General features: G+C 40.6%; 1 protein-coding gene across 1 annotated transcript in view; it reads left to right on the top strand.

Moving 5' to 3' along the window:
• Positions 1–22117, top strand: part of ZFAND4 (zinc finger AN1-type containing 4) — a 55243-nt gene that overhangs the window by 16431 nt on the left and 16695 nt on the right. Inside the window, 3 exon segments of the mRNA XM_068982535.1 lie at positions 8705–8780; positions 9682–9749; positions 13620–13860. Of these exon segments, the coding sequence (XP_068838636.1) occupies positions 8705–8780; positions 9682–9749; positions 13620–13860 (385 nt within the window).

The following is a 22117-nucleotide window of genomic DNA, read 5'->3' as shown; positions in this document are numbered from 1 at the left end:
AAAACTAATGAAATAGTAGCTTTGTACCCGGCATGGATAAATTAAGAACAGTGGTGAATTAAAAAAAACAAGACAGATGAACACAGTATGGTCCTACTTATATAAAGGTCAGAAGGTGGCAGAAAACCACTATCACTGGAAGTAAAGCATTGACGAAAAGCAGAGAAATCAGTCATCCCACATTCAGCACAGTGATTTCCCCTGGGTGGAGCGAAAAGGGTGCAGTTGTGGAGAAGCAGGAATATCTTTTCCTTTATGTCCTTCACTTGGTATAGTCAATGTTTTTAGTCATTCTAGTAGGTATAGTGATATCTCATTGTGATTTTAATTTGCATTTCCCTAATGATTAGTGATACTGAGCATCTTCATGAACTTATTTGCCATCCTTATATATTCTTTGTTGAACTATCTATTCATTTCTTTTACCCATTAAAAAAATCGTCGAGTTTTAAGTGTTCTTTATTCCGAATACAAGTTTTTAATCAGATACACATTTTGCTGAGATTTTTCTCCCAGAATGTGGTTTGTCTCTGTTCTCTTAACAGTATCTTCTGAAAAGCAAAAGTGTTAGTTTTGCTGAAGTCCGATTTATGGATATGAAAATGGATACCATATCTAAGAATATGTCAATCTGAGATCGCCCAAATTCCCTCTGTCTCCCTGTAGGGCTCACTCGCGTCGGTCTCTGTTGTTTCTGCCGCAGCGCAGCAGGCAGGACTCGTTTCTCAGAGGTCAGGCCCGTGCCCCCTGCACTGACAGCAGAGTCTCAGCCACGGGGCTGCCAGCGGAGTCCCAGTTACCCTGGTTTTTAAAATGTTAGCATGTCTGGAACCCCCTTTACTTGATCATGTTGTATGTCTTTTTAATGTGTTGCTAAGCTTTGTTTGTTAAGACTGTCAGAATATTTGTGTCTTTTTTTCATGAAGAGTATTGATTTTATTTTATAATGTTGTGTTTGCTTTTGGTAGGGCACTAGTGTCCTCATTGAATGAATTGGGGCTGTTCTTTCCTTTGCAGTTTTTAGATAGAGGAGAATTGGTGTTACAGCCTCAAATGTGAAGCTATCTCTTTAATAAATATAGGGCTATTCAGGTTATCTTTTTCTTCTTGAGTGAGTTTGGGTAGCTTGTGTCTTTCAAGGATTTTGTTGATCTGTTGTTAAATTTTATTGGCCTAGAGTTCATGATAGTCCCTTATTCTTTCAATGTCTGTGTAGTCTGTGATGATGTTGCCCTTTTCATTTCCAATACTGGTAATTTGCATATTATTTAACAAATTAGCCTTTATTAATTTTAATGAATTTCTTAAAGAATCAGATTTTGTTTAGATTTCTTCCTCCTGTTTTTCTTTTTTCTACTTTATTGAATTCTGTTTTGATTTTTATTAATGTTTTGGCTTACTTTGGATTTAATTTACTCTTCCTATAATTTCTTGAGACCAGGGTTGTTGATGTGTGATTCATTTTTTCTTACGAAATACTGGTGTTTAGTGCTTCGCTCCCTCCTGAGCGCTACTGTCCTCTTGGTATTTCATACGTTTTGATATGTTGTGTTTTCATTTTCATTTGGTTCAAATTGTTTTCTAATTTTCCTTTTGATACCTTTTTTGATCCATGGGTTATCTTGAAATATGTTGCTTAGTTTCTAAACATTTGGGGAATTTCTGGAAATTTTTCTTAAATTGGCTTTTAATTCTGCATAATTTTGATGCTTTTAAAGTTGAGGAACTTGTTCTGTGATCCGCAGTCTTGTCTCTCTTGGTAAAAGCTACCTGTGCGCCTGAGAAGAGTAAGAGTGTGCATCCTGTCAGTGACGTGTGCAGTGTTCTACAGGTGTCAGTCAGGTCAGTGTCTCTGGTCGCGTATATGTTCTGTATGTTTGCTTACTCTGCCAGCTTCTGGGAGAGGAGCAGTGAAATCTCCAGCTACAGCTGTGGGTTTATCTTCTTCCTCCTTCCAGTACTGTCAACCTCTGACTCATGAGTTTTGAAGCTCTGGAATCGAGTGCATACATTTTTCGGATTGTGTGTCCTCTTGAGTTTATTGACCTCTTCATTATTGTGAGATTAAATTCTTTATCCTTGGTAATAATTTTTACCCTAAAATCCACCATATCTGATGTTAGTGTCGTCAGTTCAGAATTTTTTGATTAGTAGTCAGCATAAAATATGTTTTCCTGTCCTTTTTAGTCTATTTATGTCTTTATATTTAAGATGTCTGTTTCTTGCAGGCAGCATATAATTGAGTTTTGTTTTTATTTCTAGTTAATCCAGTCTGTGTTTGCCTTTTAACTTTCAGCTTAGTTTAGGCCACTTCATCTATGATGACTGCAGTCGGGATTAGGTTTCAGTTTGTCATTTTATTGTCTTCTGTTCGTTCCACTTGTTCTTTATTCCCTTTTCCCTCTTTTCCACATTTGTTTTGAGTAAATTGAGTGTCTGTTATCATTCTATTTTGTTCTCCTTTGTTGGCCCATCAGTTATAACTCTGGCCTAATGTTGTAGCCGTTGCTTTGGTGGTCTGTAGTAACATCTTTGCTTATTTTCTGTCTTCAAGTGGTATATGCCATTTCCCATATCTTACAAGAACCTTACAGTAGGTCGCTTTCATTTCTCCCCTTGCGGCCTTTAGGCTGTTACTGTCACGCATTTTCCTTCCATGTGTTGTGAACTCCACAGTGCATTGTCTTCCTTTCTGCTTGCACCGTCAATTATCATTCCTGAGTTCTGTCAGCAGTCATGTTATCTCCTCTACCTTTTTGGACATTTTTTGTCCTTAATTTTTGAGTTTCTGATTCAGAGTATTGAATATTTCAGATGCTTCAGTATGTTTAGGGTGTGGCCTTACAGTTTTGCTTCATGGTTATTGTTCTGGGTAAAATTTACTGTGATTGATAGGTACGGAATTTCATTTTTTAGATTTTACTGTTCACTTTCTGTGGATTTGTTATTGTTTCTCCTGCTGATTTCTGCGATACTCAGGTATTCTGCAGACTCTGTTTAATGGTGCTCTGCCAGTTTAACAATGTCCAGATACGTGCGAAGATGTTCTGTGCCTGTTTCGTGGTGACGGTGGGGAGAGAGCAGTTTCTCCAGTTTCATGCTTATCTTTTTACTTGCAGGACTCTACATTTTTACCCATTGTTTCTTTTCCCCCGGACACTGGAATTACTGACGGATGCTCTTCTTTTTTTGCTTCTTGCCTCTTACAGAAGTTCCCTTAAATTGTTTGGCCTTAAAAGTCCTTTACTTGTAGGCAGTTTTCTGGTGTGAGTCGTTTTTGTAGACTTTTCAGACTTCAAATGCCTTCCTCTTCCTTGTGATGGTTTTGTATTGAACTTGTATACTGCCATTAGCATTAACTTTTCCAAAGTTTTTCTTGATCAGCCTTGCAGGGGCAGGAGCGTAAGACTTCCCACTCTGGGACAGGGAGCTCGCCCCTTTTTATTTCCAGTCATTTTGAAGTTTAGACATTCTCAGTCTTCAAATTATGAGGACTGAGGGCATAGTTTCTGGGTAGACTCACTTCCCTTCTTTTTGTTCTGTACTATTTTGGGAGAAAATATTGAAAGAGGGGAGCTATGGCCCACCACTGTCTTTAATTATCCATCAGTGGTATTGATTCTGGGCTTATTTTATAAATGTAGATATAAACATGTTCTCAAACATACAAGTATCTTTGTGAAAATTCTAAAAAAGACATAGGAAACACGTTTGAGTCATTAATACGGTTAGATGAGGTTGTAAGTGTGGGGACACCCCCCCCCCCACACACACACACCTTAATGGGAACTGTGCCCTTTCTAGAAGAGATACCTGGGAATTCTTTTTTCTGGGCATGCTCGTGAAGAAGAAAACGTGAGCACACAGAAAAATGTCAGCCACCTATAAGCTAAGAGAAGTGCTTTCAGAATGAAACTTCTGCTTTGATCTTGGATTTCCCAGCCTTGAGAAATGTGAAAAAATAAATTTCTGTTGTTTAAACCACCCAGTCTGTTGTATTTTGTTATGGCAGCCTATGTAGACCAAGACACACACACACACACACACACACACACACACACACACACAGACGCACACACACTAACAGATACATGTACACTTGTATATTATTACAGTTTTTTTTGTAAGAGTAAAAAATTTGGATGTGTGAAAATATATCTTAGTAAGTTCAGTTCATTTCAGTTCAGTCGCTCAGTCGTGTCCGACTCTTTGCGACCCCATGAATCGCACACGCCAGGCCTCCCTGTCCATCACCAACTCCCGGAGTTCACTCAGACTCAATGTCCATCAAGTCGGTGAGAACACCGTATCTTAGTAAAGGGCTGAGTAAATAAAACTTATGACAGAAACATATATTGGAATTATCTAGTCATTGTATGCAATGTGTATTTTCATTTATTGATATGAAAGATGTATGCAGTATATTAAGTGAAAACTTCATAAAACAGCTCAAAGTATGTTCCAGTTTTATTAAAAAGAATAAATTTTTGAAGGAAATTTACCCCAAATATTGAATATAGATTTTATTGGACTTAGGACTACATGTAGTTTAATTTTCTTTTGTATATTTCTTGTGTTGTCTTTTTAATAAGTTGTTGTTTTTATCATAAACAAATATTTGAATTTGTGAAAAGTTCTAAAAACACTGAACGGAAAAATCATACATATGGAATCTGTCTTTTGAGAAGACATGTTTGTTTAATAGGAATTAATTTTTCTGAATATAGTTAAGAGTTGAGGCTTAAAGGCAAAGGGCCACCTTTAAAGAGGGATGCCATATTTCTCTTTGCTAAATCTGACAACCCTGTATTAAAGGAATATGATTTACTTTGTATATTTGAGATTCTAAAAGTGTTCATAGTAGAAAGAACCCAAATACTTTTCAGTGTGCAAGTGCGGAGGTTAAGGGTCGCAGAGGCTGATGAGTTCCTCAAGGTTGTCCAGCAGCTTGGGTGGCCGTCAGGACCACAGCTCAGCCTTGCGCAGTCCTTGCCCCCCTGTCTTGCGTGTCGACCTTCTCTGTTTTTAGCTTGCTAACTGAGCGCTAGATTCTGTTAACAGTGATTATAAGAGTTAATCTAAGCAGTGTTGTTCCTTTGTCTTTAATCCTCTTCTAAAGTTTTTTTTGAATAAATAATGGTCTTACCTACCCATGGGCTTCCCTGATAGCTCAGTTGGTAAAGAATCCGGCTGCAACACAGGAGACCCCGGCTTGATTCCTGTGTTAGAAGATCTGCTGGAGAAGGGATAGGATACTCACTCCAGTATTCCTGGGCTTTCTTTGTGGCTCAGCTGGTAAAGAATCTGCGTGCAATGTGGGAAACCTTGGTCTGATCCCTGAGTTGGGAAGATCCCCTGGAGAAGGGAACGGCTACCCACTCCAGTATTCTTGCCTGGAGAATTCCTTGGGGTCACAAAAAGTCGGGCACGACTGAGCTACTTCACTTCACTTCACTTCACTACCTGCCCATGTTGCTTTTATCTAGCTATTCTGGCGAAATCCTATAGTTTAGGTTGTAAAGATGACCATAGCCTATTAAACACATTTTTAAAATTGTTTATCTGTTTGTTTTTGGCTTGCTGGGTCTCTGTTGCTGCTCTGCTTTGCTCTGGCTTTGCTAAGTGGGGCTGCTTTCCAGCTGAGGCACATGAGCTTCTCATTGTGGTGGCCCTGCCGTGGCACATGGGCTCTGGGGCACGAGGGCTCAGCAGTTGCAGCTCCTGGGCTCTAGAGCTCAGACTCAATAGTTACGGTGTCCTGGCTTAGCTCCCCGTGGCATGTGGGATCTTTCCGGATGGGGGTCAAACCTGCTCTGTTTCCTGCATTGGCAGGCAGATTCTTTACCGCTGAGCCACCAGGGAAGCACTAACTTTTTTAAAATATGAAAGTACTTTTAGCATGAAATAATTTCTAGCTTAAAAGCCTTTCCTCAGTGGCATTCTTTTTTAACTGGAAGCAAAACAGGTGAACTGTTCCCAGTTGGGAGATACGTGTATATCCACCTCCTGAGCCCATGGGCTGTATTTCGTGATGATCTTTTGGAACATTTGAAGAATGTTTAGTAGCCGTTCAGGTCTACTTAAGCGTACACCCAGACAGCTACTTTTGCTCTGTGGAGACTGACTGTCTTCAGACTGGTCAGCATGCAGGTTGACTGCAGTCTCTGGAGTCAGCCTGTCGGGGCCTTACCTCTCTAACCCACACTCTCTGGGTGTCACCTGGTCTCTCAATGCTTCGGTTTTAGCATTTGTGAAATCTATATAGTAGTGTTGCCTGCTTCACAGGATTATTACTGTTGCAGTTACATTATGATAATACAGGCCAAGCATTTATAACAGTGCCTAGCTTATAATAAAAACCAACACATTGCATTTACTGCTATCATTCTGGTCAACTTACTTTGTAGCATCATAAGCAAAAGTGACTTGAGAAGGCAGTATGGGAAATATTTGGAAAAGATGTTCATCAGCATGTCAGCCATTAAGTGTTCTCTCGAGTCTAATGCTCACTCTGGCTAGTACAGTCTTCAGGCGTTCAAATGTGTGGTTTGCAGAAAAAAAGAGTTTACCTGAAGTATGGAATCCGGGCTTCCCAGGTGCTGCCCTGATAAAGTCCAGCTGCCAGTGCTGGAGATGCAGGAGATGCTGGTTGGATCCCTGGGTCGGGAAGACCCCCTGGAGTAGGAAATGGCAACTCACTCCAGTATTCTTGCCTGGAAGGTGCAATGGACAGAGAAGCCTGGTGGGCTCCAGCGCACTGGTCCCAGAAGGCTGGGCACGGCCGAGCGCATGCGCTCACACACTCAGACGTGGACTCTGCCGTAACACTCTTTCAGCATCACGGAGCTGCGAAGACACTGTCCTGTGGACCGTACTTTTCAGCACTGGAGATTGCCCATGTGCGTGCATGCTTGGTCGCTCAGTCATGCCCAGCTCTTCTCAAGTGTTCTTGTCCAGGCAAGAACACTGGAGTGGTAGTCATTCCTTCTCCAGGGTATCCTCACGACTCAGGGATCGAACCCAGGTCTCTTTCATTGCAGTTGGATTCTTTGCCATCTGAGCCACCAGGTAAGCCTGAAAATAGTCCATGATACACTTTTTTTTTCAAGATTAAATTATTCTTTACTTAGTGTTCAGACTCGGAGAAGGCAATGGCACCCCACTCCAGTACTCTTGCCTGGAAAATCCCATGGACAAAGGAGCCTGGAAGGCTGCAATCCATGGGGTCGCTGAGGGTCGGACACAACTGAGCGACTTCACTTTCACTTTTTACTTTCATGCATTGGAGAAGGATATGGCAACCCACTCCAGTGTTCTTGCCTGGAGAATCCCAGGGACGGGGGAGCCTGGTGGGCTGCTGTCTATGGGGTTGCACAGAGTCGGACACGACTGAAGCGACTTAGCAGCAGCAGCAGCAGCAGCAGCAGCGTTCAGACTACAAAAGGCATGTTAATATGCGGTTATGGACTGTAATAACATTCAAGGTGGAAGGAATTTTCTAATATATTAATGTTTTATGGTAAATTATATTCTATGCCCTGTTTCAAGATTATTGACCTTTCTATTTGGAAGAGGTATGAAAAATGCCATCTGAATCGCTAAATAATCTCACATATAAACAATCATTATTCCATGTGTGTGTGCTGCTTTGGGAACAGACTTTCAGAATACAAATACTTAAGGCCAAGTAAACTAAACTAAAATGTTATATTTTTAAATATAGATATAATTGACATTATTTCAGAGGTATACAGCATAATTTGATATTTGTATATAAAGTTGGCACTTCATACCCTCTGGTTCTGCAAGAGTTAATCAACTATGGATTGAAAATATTGGGGAAAAAATTACAGAAAATTACAAAAAGCAAAACTTGAATTTGCATCATTAGCAACTATTTACAGTGTTTATATTGTGTTAAGTATTGTAAGCAGTCTAGAGCTGACTCAAAGTATACAGGAGGATGAGTGTAAGGTTATTTACAGATAAATGCTACGTCATTTTATATATAAGGTACTTAAACCTCCAGGGATTTTGGTATTTGTGGGGGACCTGGAACCAGTATCCCTCGGATACCCAGGGGCTGCTGTATTGTCAAATGATCAATTCAGTATAGTTAATAGTTAACATCCATCACCATACAGTTACAAAATTTTGTTTTCTTGATGATGAGAAATTTGAGGACCTACTCTTTTAGCAACTTTTAGATGGACAGCAAGCTCTTATTAACTGTAGTCTGCATGTTGTGCATCATATTGCCATGACTTTCTTATTTTACAGCTTGGAGTTTACACATTTAACCCCCTTCACCCATACTGCTCACCTTCTACTCATAATACACTTTTGATGCTTAATGTAACTAAATGGAGGCTGTGCTTTGCAATATTGAGAACTGTTCTCTAGGCCTTAGATCATAAACTCTTCAGAGTTGATTTCAAGATATTTTTTAAAATGACTTCCTATTCTTAAACTTTGTTTCAAGGCCAGAGAGTTACTGAAACATACCGTTCTCACTGTTCTCTAGAGTGTGGATAGAACCTCGTCTACTTTTAGCCACGCCTTTTTACGTACGTTTTAGCTAAGCATCTATCATTCAGTTTAGAATTGTGTTTATTATTATTTATTTAATGAATTAGATTTGTATCATACTCTTCCAAAGATTCTATTGAATTTTTAACCAATTTCTTTATAACCTTCCCCTAAGGTATTCCCATCTGTCAGCAGCACTTAATTTGGAATAACATGGAACTTGAAGATGATTATTGCTTGAATTATTACAAGTGAGTGTTATTGCATATCAGATGTTTTATAGAAGCTCAGAGTTATGACTCCGTTCACCACTGTTTTTCTTCTGAACCCTTGAATCGTGTCTCGTCTCCCTCTGAACAATTCTTAGCCCTGGATTTCAGTGTAAATCCCGCACTTTAAGACGTGTTGGCTCCATGCCCACGCTACCTGACCCTTGTCCTCTGATTCCTTGTCCACCTTTTCCTTATTTACACCAAGCTCTCTACCCCTGCATCTTAGACTTCCTTCTTATCTCACCTTCTTTGCGCCTCTGAATATTGGCTCATTACCACCTGGCCGCATTCCTTTTCTTTCGTTGTCGCGAATGTGCTGGGTGAGAGTGCTGCTCTTCACGGCTTTCACTTCCCTGAAGCTCTCCTGACGTGACGCTGCGTGACACTGTGTGCCTCAGGGACTGCAGACATGCCATCTGACCTTGCGTCTTTCTCCCTTCTCTCACATAAGCCTGCCTTCTTTCCTGAAACAGAAAGGTCAGAGGGCATGTGGAATAGCTGGGAGCGCACTGGGCATGGGGAGGTTTGTAGATTTGCAGTTTTTCTATTTATTAGTTAGATCTGTTATTTCTGACACTTTGGGTCTTAACAGCTTCTTTTCTTCTTAGGGCCTAACGTGAAATGATGAGGCTAAACCACAGAGGTCCTTTTCATACTTTTTATTCATTTCATATTTAAGTCTTATGAGAACTTCATGTTTTCATTATTTATGCAAGTAAATAAGTTAACATTTTATATTTATGCACATTGCTATATCTTTTAAAAAATCTTTTAGAGTAGGCACTATGCCTGATAAACCAACACATAAGAATGTGTATATTTAACACTGAATGCATTTTGATGTTTGTGGTTTTTTTGTGTGTGTGTTAATTGTCCACAGCATTTCAGAAGGTTGTACCTTGAAGCTGGTTTTGGCTATGCGCGGTGGACCTATAAATACAAGTAGAGGTAGGCATATGTTAAAATTACGTTTATTAAAGCAATTTGACAGTAGTAATCTTCAAGCCAGATGATGTTATAGCCTCAGGTTTTATTCAGGTTTTTTCCCCAGCTATTACGTCTTAGAAGAACCACACTTGTTTCCCTCAGCATTTTTTTTATTTTTTAAAAATGTATTTATTTTTATTGAAGTATAGTTGATTTACAGTGGTGTGTTAATTTCAAGTATCTAGCAAAGTGATTCAGCCATACATATTTATATGTGTGTTTATTTGTATATGTATGTCTCTTTTTTAGATTCTTTTCCTTTATAGGTTATTATAAAATATTAAGTATACTTCCTTGTGCCGTATAATAGGTCCTTCAGCATTGTTTTATAAAGCCTAAATGCACAGAGGCAGGAACTCATATTCCAGAAAATCTCATGATTCCTCACTCAGTCCAGAAGGATTAAATATAAACCTCACCAGTATAGGAAAGGACAGTGGGATGGCATAGTATAAATATTACATTGTTATCCCTGTGTTTAGGTGCAGCTTACTGGTCTTGTTGCATTTTTCAGTCCACTGAGTTTCCAACTCTGGGGTCATGATTGTTACCGGAAATTCCAAAGGTGGCTCTTAGCCTGGTTTGTGACGCATTTGGATTTTGTAGATACTATCATGTTGCTGTTAAAGCCTTTTTTTCAGGATGTGGGTGTCTCTGAGAGTCCATCCATCCATTCATTCAGGAAGCACATTTTGGGCATCTCCTAGATTTTCAGTGCAGTGTTTCTTGGGAGAGAGTGTCCCTGCTCTATCACAGTGCCAGAGCAGATGTGAGCAGAATCGATGTCCCTTTAAGTGGCTGTCATGTAGCAGCCTGACAGTGTCTGTGGGAGTAGGGCCACGGGGCGGGAGGAGAGCCCAGGGGATGGCGGCGTGAGCAGAGGCTGGAGCCGCAAGAAAGCGCCAGGCACGGGAGAGACGGGAGTGCTCACCGTGTCCCTGGTTCAGGTTTCTCGCATGAGTCCCCGCAGAGCAGAGGCACCCGTCGCTTCCTAGAGCAGGCCTGCTCTGTGGGCCTCATGTTGGGGAAGGTCTTTGTGTTTGATCCTTCACTAACCAGAAAATTGAATGGTAAGTATTGATTCCACTGATGGCTTAATACTTCTTCCACAAGTCAGATTCCATCTCCACGCTTCCTAATTTTTATTAGAAAATAGGGTTATCACCGTCTTTTTCTTAGCTATTTCAAGAGGATTTTTTGAGATAGGTTACTGTGACTGTTGAACTCTTATGGATAAGTTAGAAAAAAGCAAAGATAATCATATGAGAGCTGATTAACTAGACTTGTAATATCAGGGACTTCCAGTTAATTGGACTTAAATTGTCCCATGTGACATATGACGTTTATACTACCGATTCTGAGAGTAGTACAAAGGCCCTAATGCGTTCAGTGAGCCGTCACGATAAGACATGAGTTTAATGACATGTGAATTTCATTGTATTATATTTTCAAAGTTTGTTACTTGTGTATAGTATTGTCTTTAAACATGGATGTTTTATTATTATTATTTATTACCTGCTTTTCTTACTAGGACTGCAGTTATATATGTGAGGAAGAGTATGAGCACCACAGGTTCTGAATTTAAAATATATGTGTTTTTAAATGTAAAGTAGTGAAAGTTATCCCTGCCCTTTGGTAGCTGAAGTGTTGTCTTACTTTTTCCTACAATTGCCTGTGCTTTGTTTGTAACTGAAAAAATCAGGCCCTAGAACTTGTCTTATTTGATATTTTAGATGGAGTTTTTAATAAGTTTGCCTTTGTTGAATCAGCCTTAAAAATTTAACAGCTTGCTGCTGTCTGCCTTTGTTGGTTTGGTTGCTAAGTTGTATTTGACTCTGCAACTTCTGGACTCTCTCCATCGCCTGCTCGTCTCCGTTCCCCGTGAGGTTCTCCAGGCAAAAATGCTGCAGTGGGTTCCCGTTTCCTTCTCCAGTTGTCTGCTTTACATCATTGAAAACTTTGTGAACAGGAAAAACTCCCCAAATCTAGAACTTCTCCATACTGTATATCAGAAACCTTATTTTTAGCTACTGAGTCTTACTTGAAATCTGTGGTTTAGAAAATATCTTTATCATGTGAATGCTAGTAATACTTAGCTTTTTGTTTTTGAATTAAACATTATCAGAGCAGCCTAGAAAAGGACTTCTTTGGCCGTCCAGTGGTTTGGACTCTGGCCGTCCACTGCAGGGGGCATGATTTTGATCCCTGGTGGGAACTAAGATCCCGCGAGCTGCGTGGCACAGCCGAAAAAGGAAAATATTTCCTTTCTAAAACTAAATTTTATCCTAAACTAGATGCATAATATTTTATACTTGATGAAGTCTAAATGATTTTTCTATTATGAAAGGGATGTGTGTGTGTAAGTGCATACACATGGCCAATGCCAGTGACTCCTGAAGTAAGGCACGCTTGTTGGTTTAAACAAGACTTTCCTGTGGTTTTAGTAATGGCAGCCGCATAGCTTTTGTTTCTTGTTACTGCAGTGTGTAAAGTGTAGCATAAATACATTTTGTATCTGTGAAAGTCTTATCAAAAACAAGGTAGACCTTACTGTGTTTCTGAAGTTTCTGTGTTTTATTAATAGTGGTGGTATTGAATTTAGGATATGGGGACATCTGTAATGGTTAATTAGCTTCAGACTTAATATTCATTATTGTTGTGAGTTTTTAGAGGGTAATCAGCACTGTGATTCTGTTAATAAATAAGCTACTTGAATGAAAGTTATGGAGTTTGAGAAATTGTTGCTTCTTTTAAGAAAGAACAGTGTTTGTGCAACTTGACATGAAACTGTCTTTGGGAATGACCTTTTTTTTTTTTTTTTTGCTGTAGCCATTACTTAGACCCCTGATCTGGGGTTCAGGAGCTTTTAGAACATTCAGCCTGTGAGCTAGCCACCTCTTGCGGCTTGTTCCCACCGCAAGAGCAGGATCTGTGGCTGCCGTGGGTGAGAGTGGCCTGAGATGATGCTAGCAATATCATGCAAGCCTGATGAGTGCTCTAGACCGCTAGAGCCGTGTGCGCTGGCCAGACACAGGGATGTCTGCCAGAACAAGTGGGGTCCTGGGCGGGTGCTTTCAAGTAGCAACATATTAATCATTACAGACATAGCAGTTTTTGTATAATAAGTGGCCCCATTGTGGTCTTGAGTTACCATGTACTGAAATGGCACCCCACTCCAGTACTCTTGCCTAGAAAACCTCATGGACAGAGGAGCCTTGTGGGCTGCAGTCCATGGGGTCGCAAAGAGTTGGACACGACTGAGCGACTTCACTTTTCCTTTTTTTAAATCACCTGTCTTCACATCAAGAAAGAACTCTGAGAAGAATCAGCCTTTATATAAAACCAGAAAGAAAAAAGGGATTCACTTCTAATTTCTAAAATATGTTTCCCGGTTGTGTGTTTTTTTTAAATGTAAAGTAAGTGGAATTTACATTAATTTTTAATTATTGATTGTTGAAACCAATATTGGAACATATAGGGAGTGGAAGATATGAAGTGAAAATAGTTATAGATAATTCCATCATTGAATCAATGAATATTCACTCCAGTGGCACAGGAAAACCTCATGTATTTGGTTAAACCCTGTTTTTGTACGTAACAACATATTTCTTTTCTTTCATATTAATACAGCATAGAAAATGTTGTATTAACTATAAAAGACCAAAAACTTATTTGAAGAATATAATATATATGTATTGTTGTTCAATACAATTGTTGTTCAGTACAGTTTGATTGTTGTTCAAATTTGACATGTTATATCCTGATGGTGTACAAAAATGCATTGAACTTGATATGAATTGAAAACTTATCTATCAGTGTTTCCATTTGTAGTTCCTGTGGAAGATCCGCTTAAGGAGATGGCTGAGTACGTGGAGTCCAGCCGAGATGAAGTCTGGGAGAAGACCTCTTGCAACAAGCAAGTGACACTTCTGGTGTACCAAGAAGGAGATCAGTTGAATTTCTTCCGTGTAGTAGACAGGGGAGACGGCACTCTAACACCGTTATCTGAATCTTTAAGGTGAATAGGGTTTCATTTACGCGTCTCACTTAGAAAAGGAGAACGTCATGTGGTGTGCCCATAAGCCGTATGTCTACCGTGGGTTGTCAGAATAATCTTACTGTAGTCACAAGATTGACTGAATTTTATGCATCCTCCCCTTCTCCCCATCCCACCTCGGTTATGTAATTCTGAAATTGTTCTTCCTATGACTGATAGGAGTAATTTCTAAAACTGAAGTTTCCTTATGGAGTAGGATTTTTTTGTAAAAATATTTGTCATTAAAACTCTAAGATGCCTACTAGATTATTGAGTTTTGTTATAATAGTGTGATGCTATATCAGTATAGCTATGGCGTAATATAAAGGATTAAGCCTGAAGTTTCTCTTTTTTCCCCCAGAATTTAGCTGTTGCTTAAAGGTGGATCCATCTTCGCCTCTCTAGTCCTGTGTTCCTACTCTGTAAAAGGGGGAGGGGGATTCCTTGGTGGTCCAGCTGTTAGGACTCAGTGTGCTCACTGACAAGGGCCCAGATTCAGCCCCTGGTTTGGGAACTAAGATCCCACAAGCTGTGGGGCGCAGCCTCAAAAAATGAGAAATAAATAAAATAACAAATTGTATAATGTATAATCCTTAAAAAAAGGAAGGAGGGTTGTTTTAAAGTCAGAAGGAAACAAAGGTACTTGGGCTAGGCAGTAGAAAAGTTAGTAAATGGGTAAGGTAAGTTTTAAGTTTCTGCCTTACTAGGGCACTTACTAAGGCACTTTGCCTTACTATGATTTTTTTAACCTTATTTCACTTTAAAACATTCCCTAAACATTTAACTTAACTTTTATAGTCTATTTTTATACTGCACATTAAGTTATAAAAATTATATTCCTTCCTTTATGGAACATGAAATCTGCTATAAATTGTATCTATAATATAATTTTGTCAGTTGTTGTAAAAAGACATTAAAATCTCTGGAAAAGCAGATAAGAGGGACTTCATTTTATCTGAAAGGTAGGGAGTCAGGAATAACCTCTGAGAAAAAGTGACCTTAAAACAGCAGTAGGACAGGCAACAAAGGAAAGGTTGCAGGTAACGAAAATTTAATTCCACGGCGTTGAAACCTAGTGGCAGCACCATTCATAGAAAAATTAACTTGCAGTCTGCAGTCAGTGTCCATGGCTTGGGAGTCGAGGCCTAGTTCAGCCAGGCACTCTTCTCAGGTTCCCGCAGAGCTGCAGGCCCGGTGTCGGCAAAGGTGCGCCCCCCTGGGAGTTTCAGGGGAAGCGATCTGCTTTCAGGCTCATTTACTTGGTGGGCCTGTTTCTTGACAGTCACATGACTGAGGGCCCTGGTTTTTTTACTGGCTTTTTGGTAGAGGCTGCCTTCAGTTTTCTTTTGATTAACTCAAAATCAGCTGATTTGGAGCCTGAGTTATATCTGAAAAATCCTTCTACTTTTGCCATATTTTGTTGAATAGAAGCAAGGCATCAGTTCAGTTCAGTTCAGTCGCTCAGTCACGTCCGACTTTTTGCGACCCCATGAATCGCAGCACACCAGGCCTCCCTGTCCATCACCAGCTCCCAGAGTTCACTCAGACTCACGTCCATCGAGTCCGTGATGCCATCCAGCCATCTCATCCTCTGTCGTCCCCTTCTCCTCCTGCCCCCAATCCCTCCCAGCATCACAGTCTTTTCCAGTGAGTCAGCTCTTCGCATGAGGTGGCCAAAGTACTGGAGTTTCAGCTTTAGCATCATTCCCTCCAAAGAACACCCAGGGCTGATTTCCTTCAGGATGGACTGGTTGGATCTCCTTGCAGTCCAAGGGACTCTCAAGAGTCTTCTCCAACACCACAGTTCAAAAGCATCAATTCTTCGGCGCTCAGCCTTCTTCACAGTCCAACTCTCACATCCATACATGACCACTGGAAAAACATAGCCTTGACTAGACGGACCTTAGTCGGCAAAGTAATGTCTCTGCTTTTGAATATGCTATCTAGGTTGGTTATAACTTTCCTTCCCAGGAGTAAGCGTCTTTTAATTTCATGGCTGCAGTCACCATCTGCAGTGATTTTGGAGCCCAAGAAAATAAAGTCTGACACTGTTTCCACTATTTCCCCATCTATTTCCCATGAAGTGATGGGACCGGATGCCATGATCTTCGTTTTCTGAATGTTGAGCTTTAAGCCAACTTTTTCACACTCCACTTTCACTTTCATCAAGAGGCTTTTTAGTTCCTCTTCACTTTCTGCCATGAGGGTGGTCTCATCTGCATATCTGAGGTTATTCATATTTCTCCTGGCAATCTTGATTCCGGCTTGTGTTTCTTTCAGTCCAGCGTTTCTCATGATGTACTCTGCATATAAGTTAAATAAGTCATGCCAGACTCAAGGTTAGGAGAATATGCAGGGTGTGAGCACCTAGAATTGGGAATCAGGGAATTCCTTTAGGATTCTGCCTCGCCTCAGTGTGTTATGTGGAAGAAAGATTATGCTTACTGTGTTGGCAGAGAGCAGACATCAGGAATTGTGTTTTTTGCTGACTCTGTGTGTCAGAATCTGGTTGGCACTGCAGACGTGCCTTCAGCAGAAGCGCAGAGCAGCGGGAGCAGTGGGCTGCAGCTCCAGTCCAGCGCCTCTTGCTCTAGGCCGTGAGCAGGATTGCTCTACGCCCGTCTTGCCATTTGCTGCTTTGCTGCTGTTTCGGTTTTCTTCCTCAGGACATCCTAGAGGAGAGAATCTAAGCTCCATAGCTTGGCGTGGAAGGCCTTTTACACCCTGTTACCATTTTTATAGCTCTTGTTTATTATGCCATGCTTTTGTACTTCTTTTTCATTTGCTTGAAACATCACTTACTCCTTTTACTAAGAGTAAACACAAAACTTTTATTTGTGTTTAAGACATAATCCAAATGTTATTATGGATTTCAATTAAAATTGTATTATTATTCCTCTTAATATATTCTTTGTTTCTTTTACTTTTCCTCTCTATTCACTTACCAGAATTGGACACGGGAGAGGGTGGATGAGGAAGCAGAGCAGAAAGCTCTTTTCTTATCCCGAGAGAGGCTTTCTTAACTCTTATAATAGGAGATAGCAACCGTTTCTGTAAAGGGCCAGATAGTAACTATTTTAGGGTTTTCAGGCCAAGAGATGAAGTTAAGGATACCATGTAAAAGTACTTATATAACCAGATAAAACAAATTTTCACAAAATTTTTACAGACAAAATTCAAAATATAATAATTGAGTGTGTGTGTATCTAATTCAGGTCTACTAACGAGAAGAATGGAGTTCCTTTTTGTGGGAGTAATAGTTTAGTTAATTGGGGTTGAAAGCGTTACCTGTCACAGTTGTGGAATCAGTTGTGAAAATGTATTTGTTAATATTGATCTGGAATGAGATTTTATCTATTTTATCTTTAAAACTTTGTACTTCCAAATACTGGTAGCAGTCCATGAGCATATGATTTTAATTGAGCACTTTCATCACTAGGAAGGCATTTAGAGAATACTCTTAGAGTCATTTTTTGCTATTTGCCTTTAGTATGCTACTGTGTTGCGCTTCCAGTTGAATATAGGTGGAGCGTCTCAATTGCACATTTAAACAGATTTTTGAAATATGCAGATTTCCTTTACCTTCCATTGACACTGTTGGTTCAGTAATATGTGACAGATTCAGATAGTTACTGCAGAATACCTTCTGATGAGTAACACAGATAAGCACAGGGTTTAAACACCTCACGTTTTCACTAGCTTTGTACAGTTGTTCAGCACAGTTTCTTCCTGCTCTCTCAGTTGTAGCAGGTTTCACTTCTTGGTGGCTCAGATGGTAAAGAGTCTGCCTACGGTGTAGAGAACCTGGGGTTCTTTCCCTGGGGTGGGAAGATTCCCTGGAGAAGGGAATGGCAACCCACTCCCAGTATTCTTGCCTGAGAAATCCATGGAGACAGGAGCCTGGTGGGCGACAGTCCACAGGGTCTCAAAGAGCATGCCTGGACCGAAGTGACTCACACCTTCACTTACTTCACTTCAAGTTGCACTTGGTGTTTTAGCAGTTTCTTTGAAAATGTTCTTACCTGTAGTCATTTCATGCAGACGGTACATTGGGTCTAGTTCTTTGGTCACTTCAACTTTGGTATTGACACCCTGAATAAACAAAAGCAACTGAGTAACATGTGGCTTATATTAACTCATCAAAAGCCAAGGAAGAAACTGACTCATTTGCTCATCTTCTAACTGACTATTGATGTTGCTTCCGTTGTTCTCAGCTCTTCTAGAAATTGTTCTTGCCAAAAAATAGTCTGTAAACAAGTTTATTTTCTGTGGCCACATTTTTTCAACTGCTGTGATCACCTGCTTAATCCACAGTTGGTAAACATTTCCTTGTGGCTGGTAAATAAGCCACTTTGAAGCTTCTTTTGGTTGCACTCTCATTTTCATTTTCTTACTGTGACGATGTATTCCATTTTTAATTTTCTGCTCTTTCCTATCATTGTCTTCCTGCACGTTGGGCATGTTGTCATGATTCCTTAATCTGATAATGTCCAAATATGTTGTTTTCCTTTAGCATGCATGTAGTGTCCTTGTATCATAAACACAGTCCTCTGCTGGTTAATTGATAGCAAACTGATCTCCCCTGGTGGGTCAGTGGTAAAGAATCCACCTGCCAAGCAGGAGACCTGGGTTCAGTCCCTGGGTAGGGAAGATCCCCTGGAGGAGAGAGTGGCAACCTGCTCCATTACTCTTGCCTGGGGAGTCCCATGGACAGAGGAGCCTGATGGGTACAGTCCACGGGCTCACAGAGTCTGACCACACTGAGCGCTCTGCAGCACTTTAAAACTGCAGCTTTTGAAATGCATTCTTCTCTTTGTTTCGACACGTTGGGTATGTACTAGTAAAAATACCATTGTGCAGTGACACGCATGGCGCTCACGATGCTGTTGAATCATGCCTGTGCCGTTGTGCTTTATAGAGCTAAGCCGCAGTGCGCAGCAAGGAGAGAGCCACATGCAGTTTGTGTAGCAGCTATCAGCTCGGCCATTGTAGCGCAAGAGCAGCGTGTGTAGCGTGTGATCGAGTGTGGCTATATTCCCGAAAAACTGTACTGGACACAAATATGAATTTCACATGCTCCCATTATGCAATGTTGTTTTGATTTTTTTCAACTATTTAAAAATTATAAAGGCTATTCTTAGCTCATGGGTCAAAAAGAAATAGGTGGTGCACTAAATTTGATCTTGGTCTCAGTTTGCCAATTCTTGCTCTAAAAAAGAAATAGAATTATTTGATTTGTTTTGATGCAACATCTAGTATCAGTTCAGTTCAGTTGCTCAGTCGTGTCCGACTCTTGGTGACCCCAGGAATCACAGCACACCAGGCCTCCCTGTCCATCACCCTGTTCACCCAAACTCAGGTCCATCGAGTCAGCGATGCCATCCAACCATCTTATCCTCTGTCGTCCCCTTCTCCTCCTGCCCCCAATCCCTCCCAGCATCAGAATCTTTTCCAATGAGTCAACTCTTTGCATGAGGTGGCTAAAGTACTGGAGTTTCCGCTTTAGCATCATTCCTTCCAAAAAACAGCCAGGGCTGATCTTCTTCAGAATGGACTGGTTGGATCTCCTTGCAGTCAAACGGACTCTCAAGAGTCTTCTCCAACACCACAGTTCAAAAGCATCAATTCTTTGGCACTCAGCCTTCTTCACAGTCCAACTCTCACATCCATACATGACCACTGGAAAAACCATAGCCTTGACTAGACGGACCTTAGTCGGCAAAGTAATGTCTCTGCTTTTGAATATGCTATCTAGGTTGGTTATAACTTTTCTTCCCAGGAGTAAGCGTCTTTTAATTTCATGGCTGCAGTCACCATCTGCAGTGATTTTGGAGCCCAAGAAAATAAAGTCTGACACTGTTTCCACTATTTCCCCATCTATTTCCCATGAAGTGATGGGACCGGATGCCATGATCTTCGTTTTCTGAATGTTGAGCTTTAAGCCAACTTTTTCACACTCCACTTTCACTTTCATCAAGAGGCTTTTTAGTTCCTCCTCACTTTCTGCCTTAAGGGTGGTATCATCTGCATATCTGAGGTTATTAATATTTCTTCTGGCAATCTTGACTCCAGCTTGTGTTTCTTCCAGTCCAGCGTTTCTCATGATGTACTCTGCATAGAAGTTAAATAAGCAGGGTGACAATATACAGCCTTGACGTACTCCTTTTCCTATTTGGAACCAGTCTGTTGTTCCATGTCCAGTTCTAACTGTTGCTTCCTGACCTGCATACAGATTTCTCAAGAGGCAGGTCAGGTGGTTTGGTATTCCCATCTCTCTCAGATTTTTCCACAGTTTATTGTGATCCACACAGTCAAAGGCTTGGGCATAGTCAATAAAGCAGAAATAGATGTTTTTCTGGAACTCTCTTGCTTTTTCGATGATCCAGCGGATGTTGGCAATTTGATCTCTGGTTCCTTGCCTTTTCTAAAACCAGCTTGAACATCTGAAAGTTCACAGTTCACGTATTGCTGAAGCCTGGCTTGGAGAATTTTGAGCATTACTTTACTAGCATGTGAGATGAGTGCATTGTGTGGTAGTTTGAGCATTCTTTGGCATTGCCTTTGGGATTAGAATGAAAACTGACCTTTTCCAGTCCTGTGGCCACTGCTGAGTTTTCCAAATGTGCTGACATATTGAGTGCAGCACTTTCACAGCATCATCTTTCAGGATTTGAAACAACTTAACTGGAATTCCATCACCTCCTCTAGCTTTGTTCGTAGCGATGCTTTCCAAGGCCCACTTGATTTCACATTCTAGGATGTCTGGCTCTAGGTGAGTGATCACACCGTTGTGATTATCTCAGTCCTGAAGATCTTTTTTGTATAGTTCTTCTGTGTATTCTTGCCACCTCTTCTTAATATCTTCTGCTTCTGTTAGGTCCATACCATTTCTGTCCTTTATCAAGCCCATCTTTGCATGAAATGTTCCCTTGGTATCTCTAATTTTCTTGAAGAGATCCTTAGTCTTTCCCATTCTGTTCTTTTCTTCTATTTCTTTGCATTGATCGCTGAAGAAGGCTTTCTTATCTCTTTTTGCTATTCTCTGGAACTCTACATTCAGATGCTTATATCTTTCCTTTTCTCCTTTGCTTTTCACTTCTCTTCTTTTCACAGCTATTTGTAAGGCCTCCCCAGACAGCCATTTTGCTTTTTTGCATTTCTTTTCCATGGGGATGGTCTTGATCCCTGTCTCCTGTACAATGTCACGAACCTCATTCCATAGTTCATCAGGCAGTCTATCTATCAGATCTAGGCCCTTAAATGTATTTCTTACTTCCACTGTATAATCATAAGGGATTTGATTTAGGTCATACCTGAATAGTCTAGCGGTTTTCCCTACTTTCTTCAATTTAAGTCTGAATTTGGCAATAAGGAGTTCATGATCTGAGCCACAGTCAGGTCCTAGTCTTGTTTTTGTTGACTGTATAGAGCTTCTCCATCTTTGGCTGCAGAGAATATAATCAATCTGATTTCGGTGTTGACTATCTGGTGATGTCCATGTGTAGAGTCTTCTCTTGTGTTGTTGGAAGAGGGTGTTTGCTATGACCAGTGCATTTTCTTGGCCAGTCTCTATTGGTCTTTGCCCTGCTTCATTCCGAATTCCAAGGCCAAATTTGCCTGTTACTCCAGGTGTTTCTTGACTTCCTACTTTTGCATTCCAGCCCCCTATAATGAAAAGGACATCTTTTTTGGATGTTAGTTCTAAAAGGTCTTGTAGGTCTTCATAGAACCGTTCAATTTCAGCTTCTTCAGCGTTACTGGTTGGGGCATACACTTGGATTACTGTGATATTGAATGGTTTGCCTTGGAAATGAACAGAGATCATTCTGTTGTTTTTGAGATTGCATCCAAGTACTGCATTTCGGACTCTTTTTTGTTGACCATGATGGCTACTCCATTTCTTCTGAGGGATTCCTGCCCACAGTAGTAGATATAATGGTCATCTGAGTTAAATTCACCCATTCCAGTCCATTTTAGTTCGCTGATTCCTAGAATGTCCATGTTCACTCTTGCCATCTCCTGTTTGACCACTTCCAATTTGCCTTGGTTCATGGACCTGACATTCCAGGTTCCTGTGCAATATTGCTCTTTACAGCATCGGACCTTGCTTCTATCACCAGTCACATCCACAGCTGGGTATTGTTTTTGCTTTGGCTCCATCCCTTCATTCTTTCTGGAGTTATTTCTCCTCTGATCTCCAGTAGCATATTGGGCACCTGCCGACCTGGGGTCCTCTTTCAGTATCCTATCATTTTGCCTTTTCATACTGTTCATGGGGTTCTCAAGGCAAGAA

This window comes from Capricornis sumatraensis, chromosome 10 (assembly GCF_032405125.1).
Source record: "Capricornis sumatraensis isolate serow.1 chromosome 10, serow.2, whole genome shotgun sequence".
Taxonomy (NCBI): Eukaryota; Metazoa; Chordata; class Mammalia; order Artiodactyla; family Bovidae; genus Capricornis; species Capricornis sumatraensis.
The sequence above is the reverse complement of the archived record's forward strand: the minus strand, read 5'-3'. Positions and strand labels throughout refer to the sequence as shown.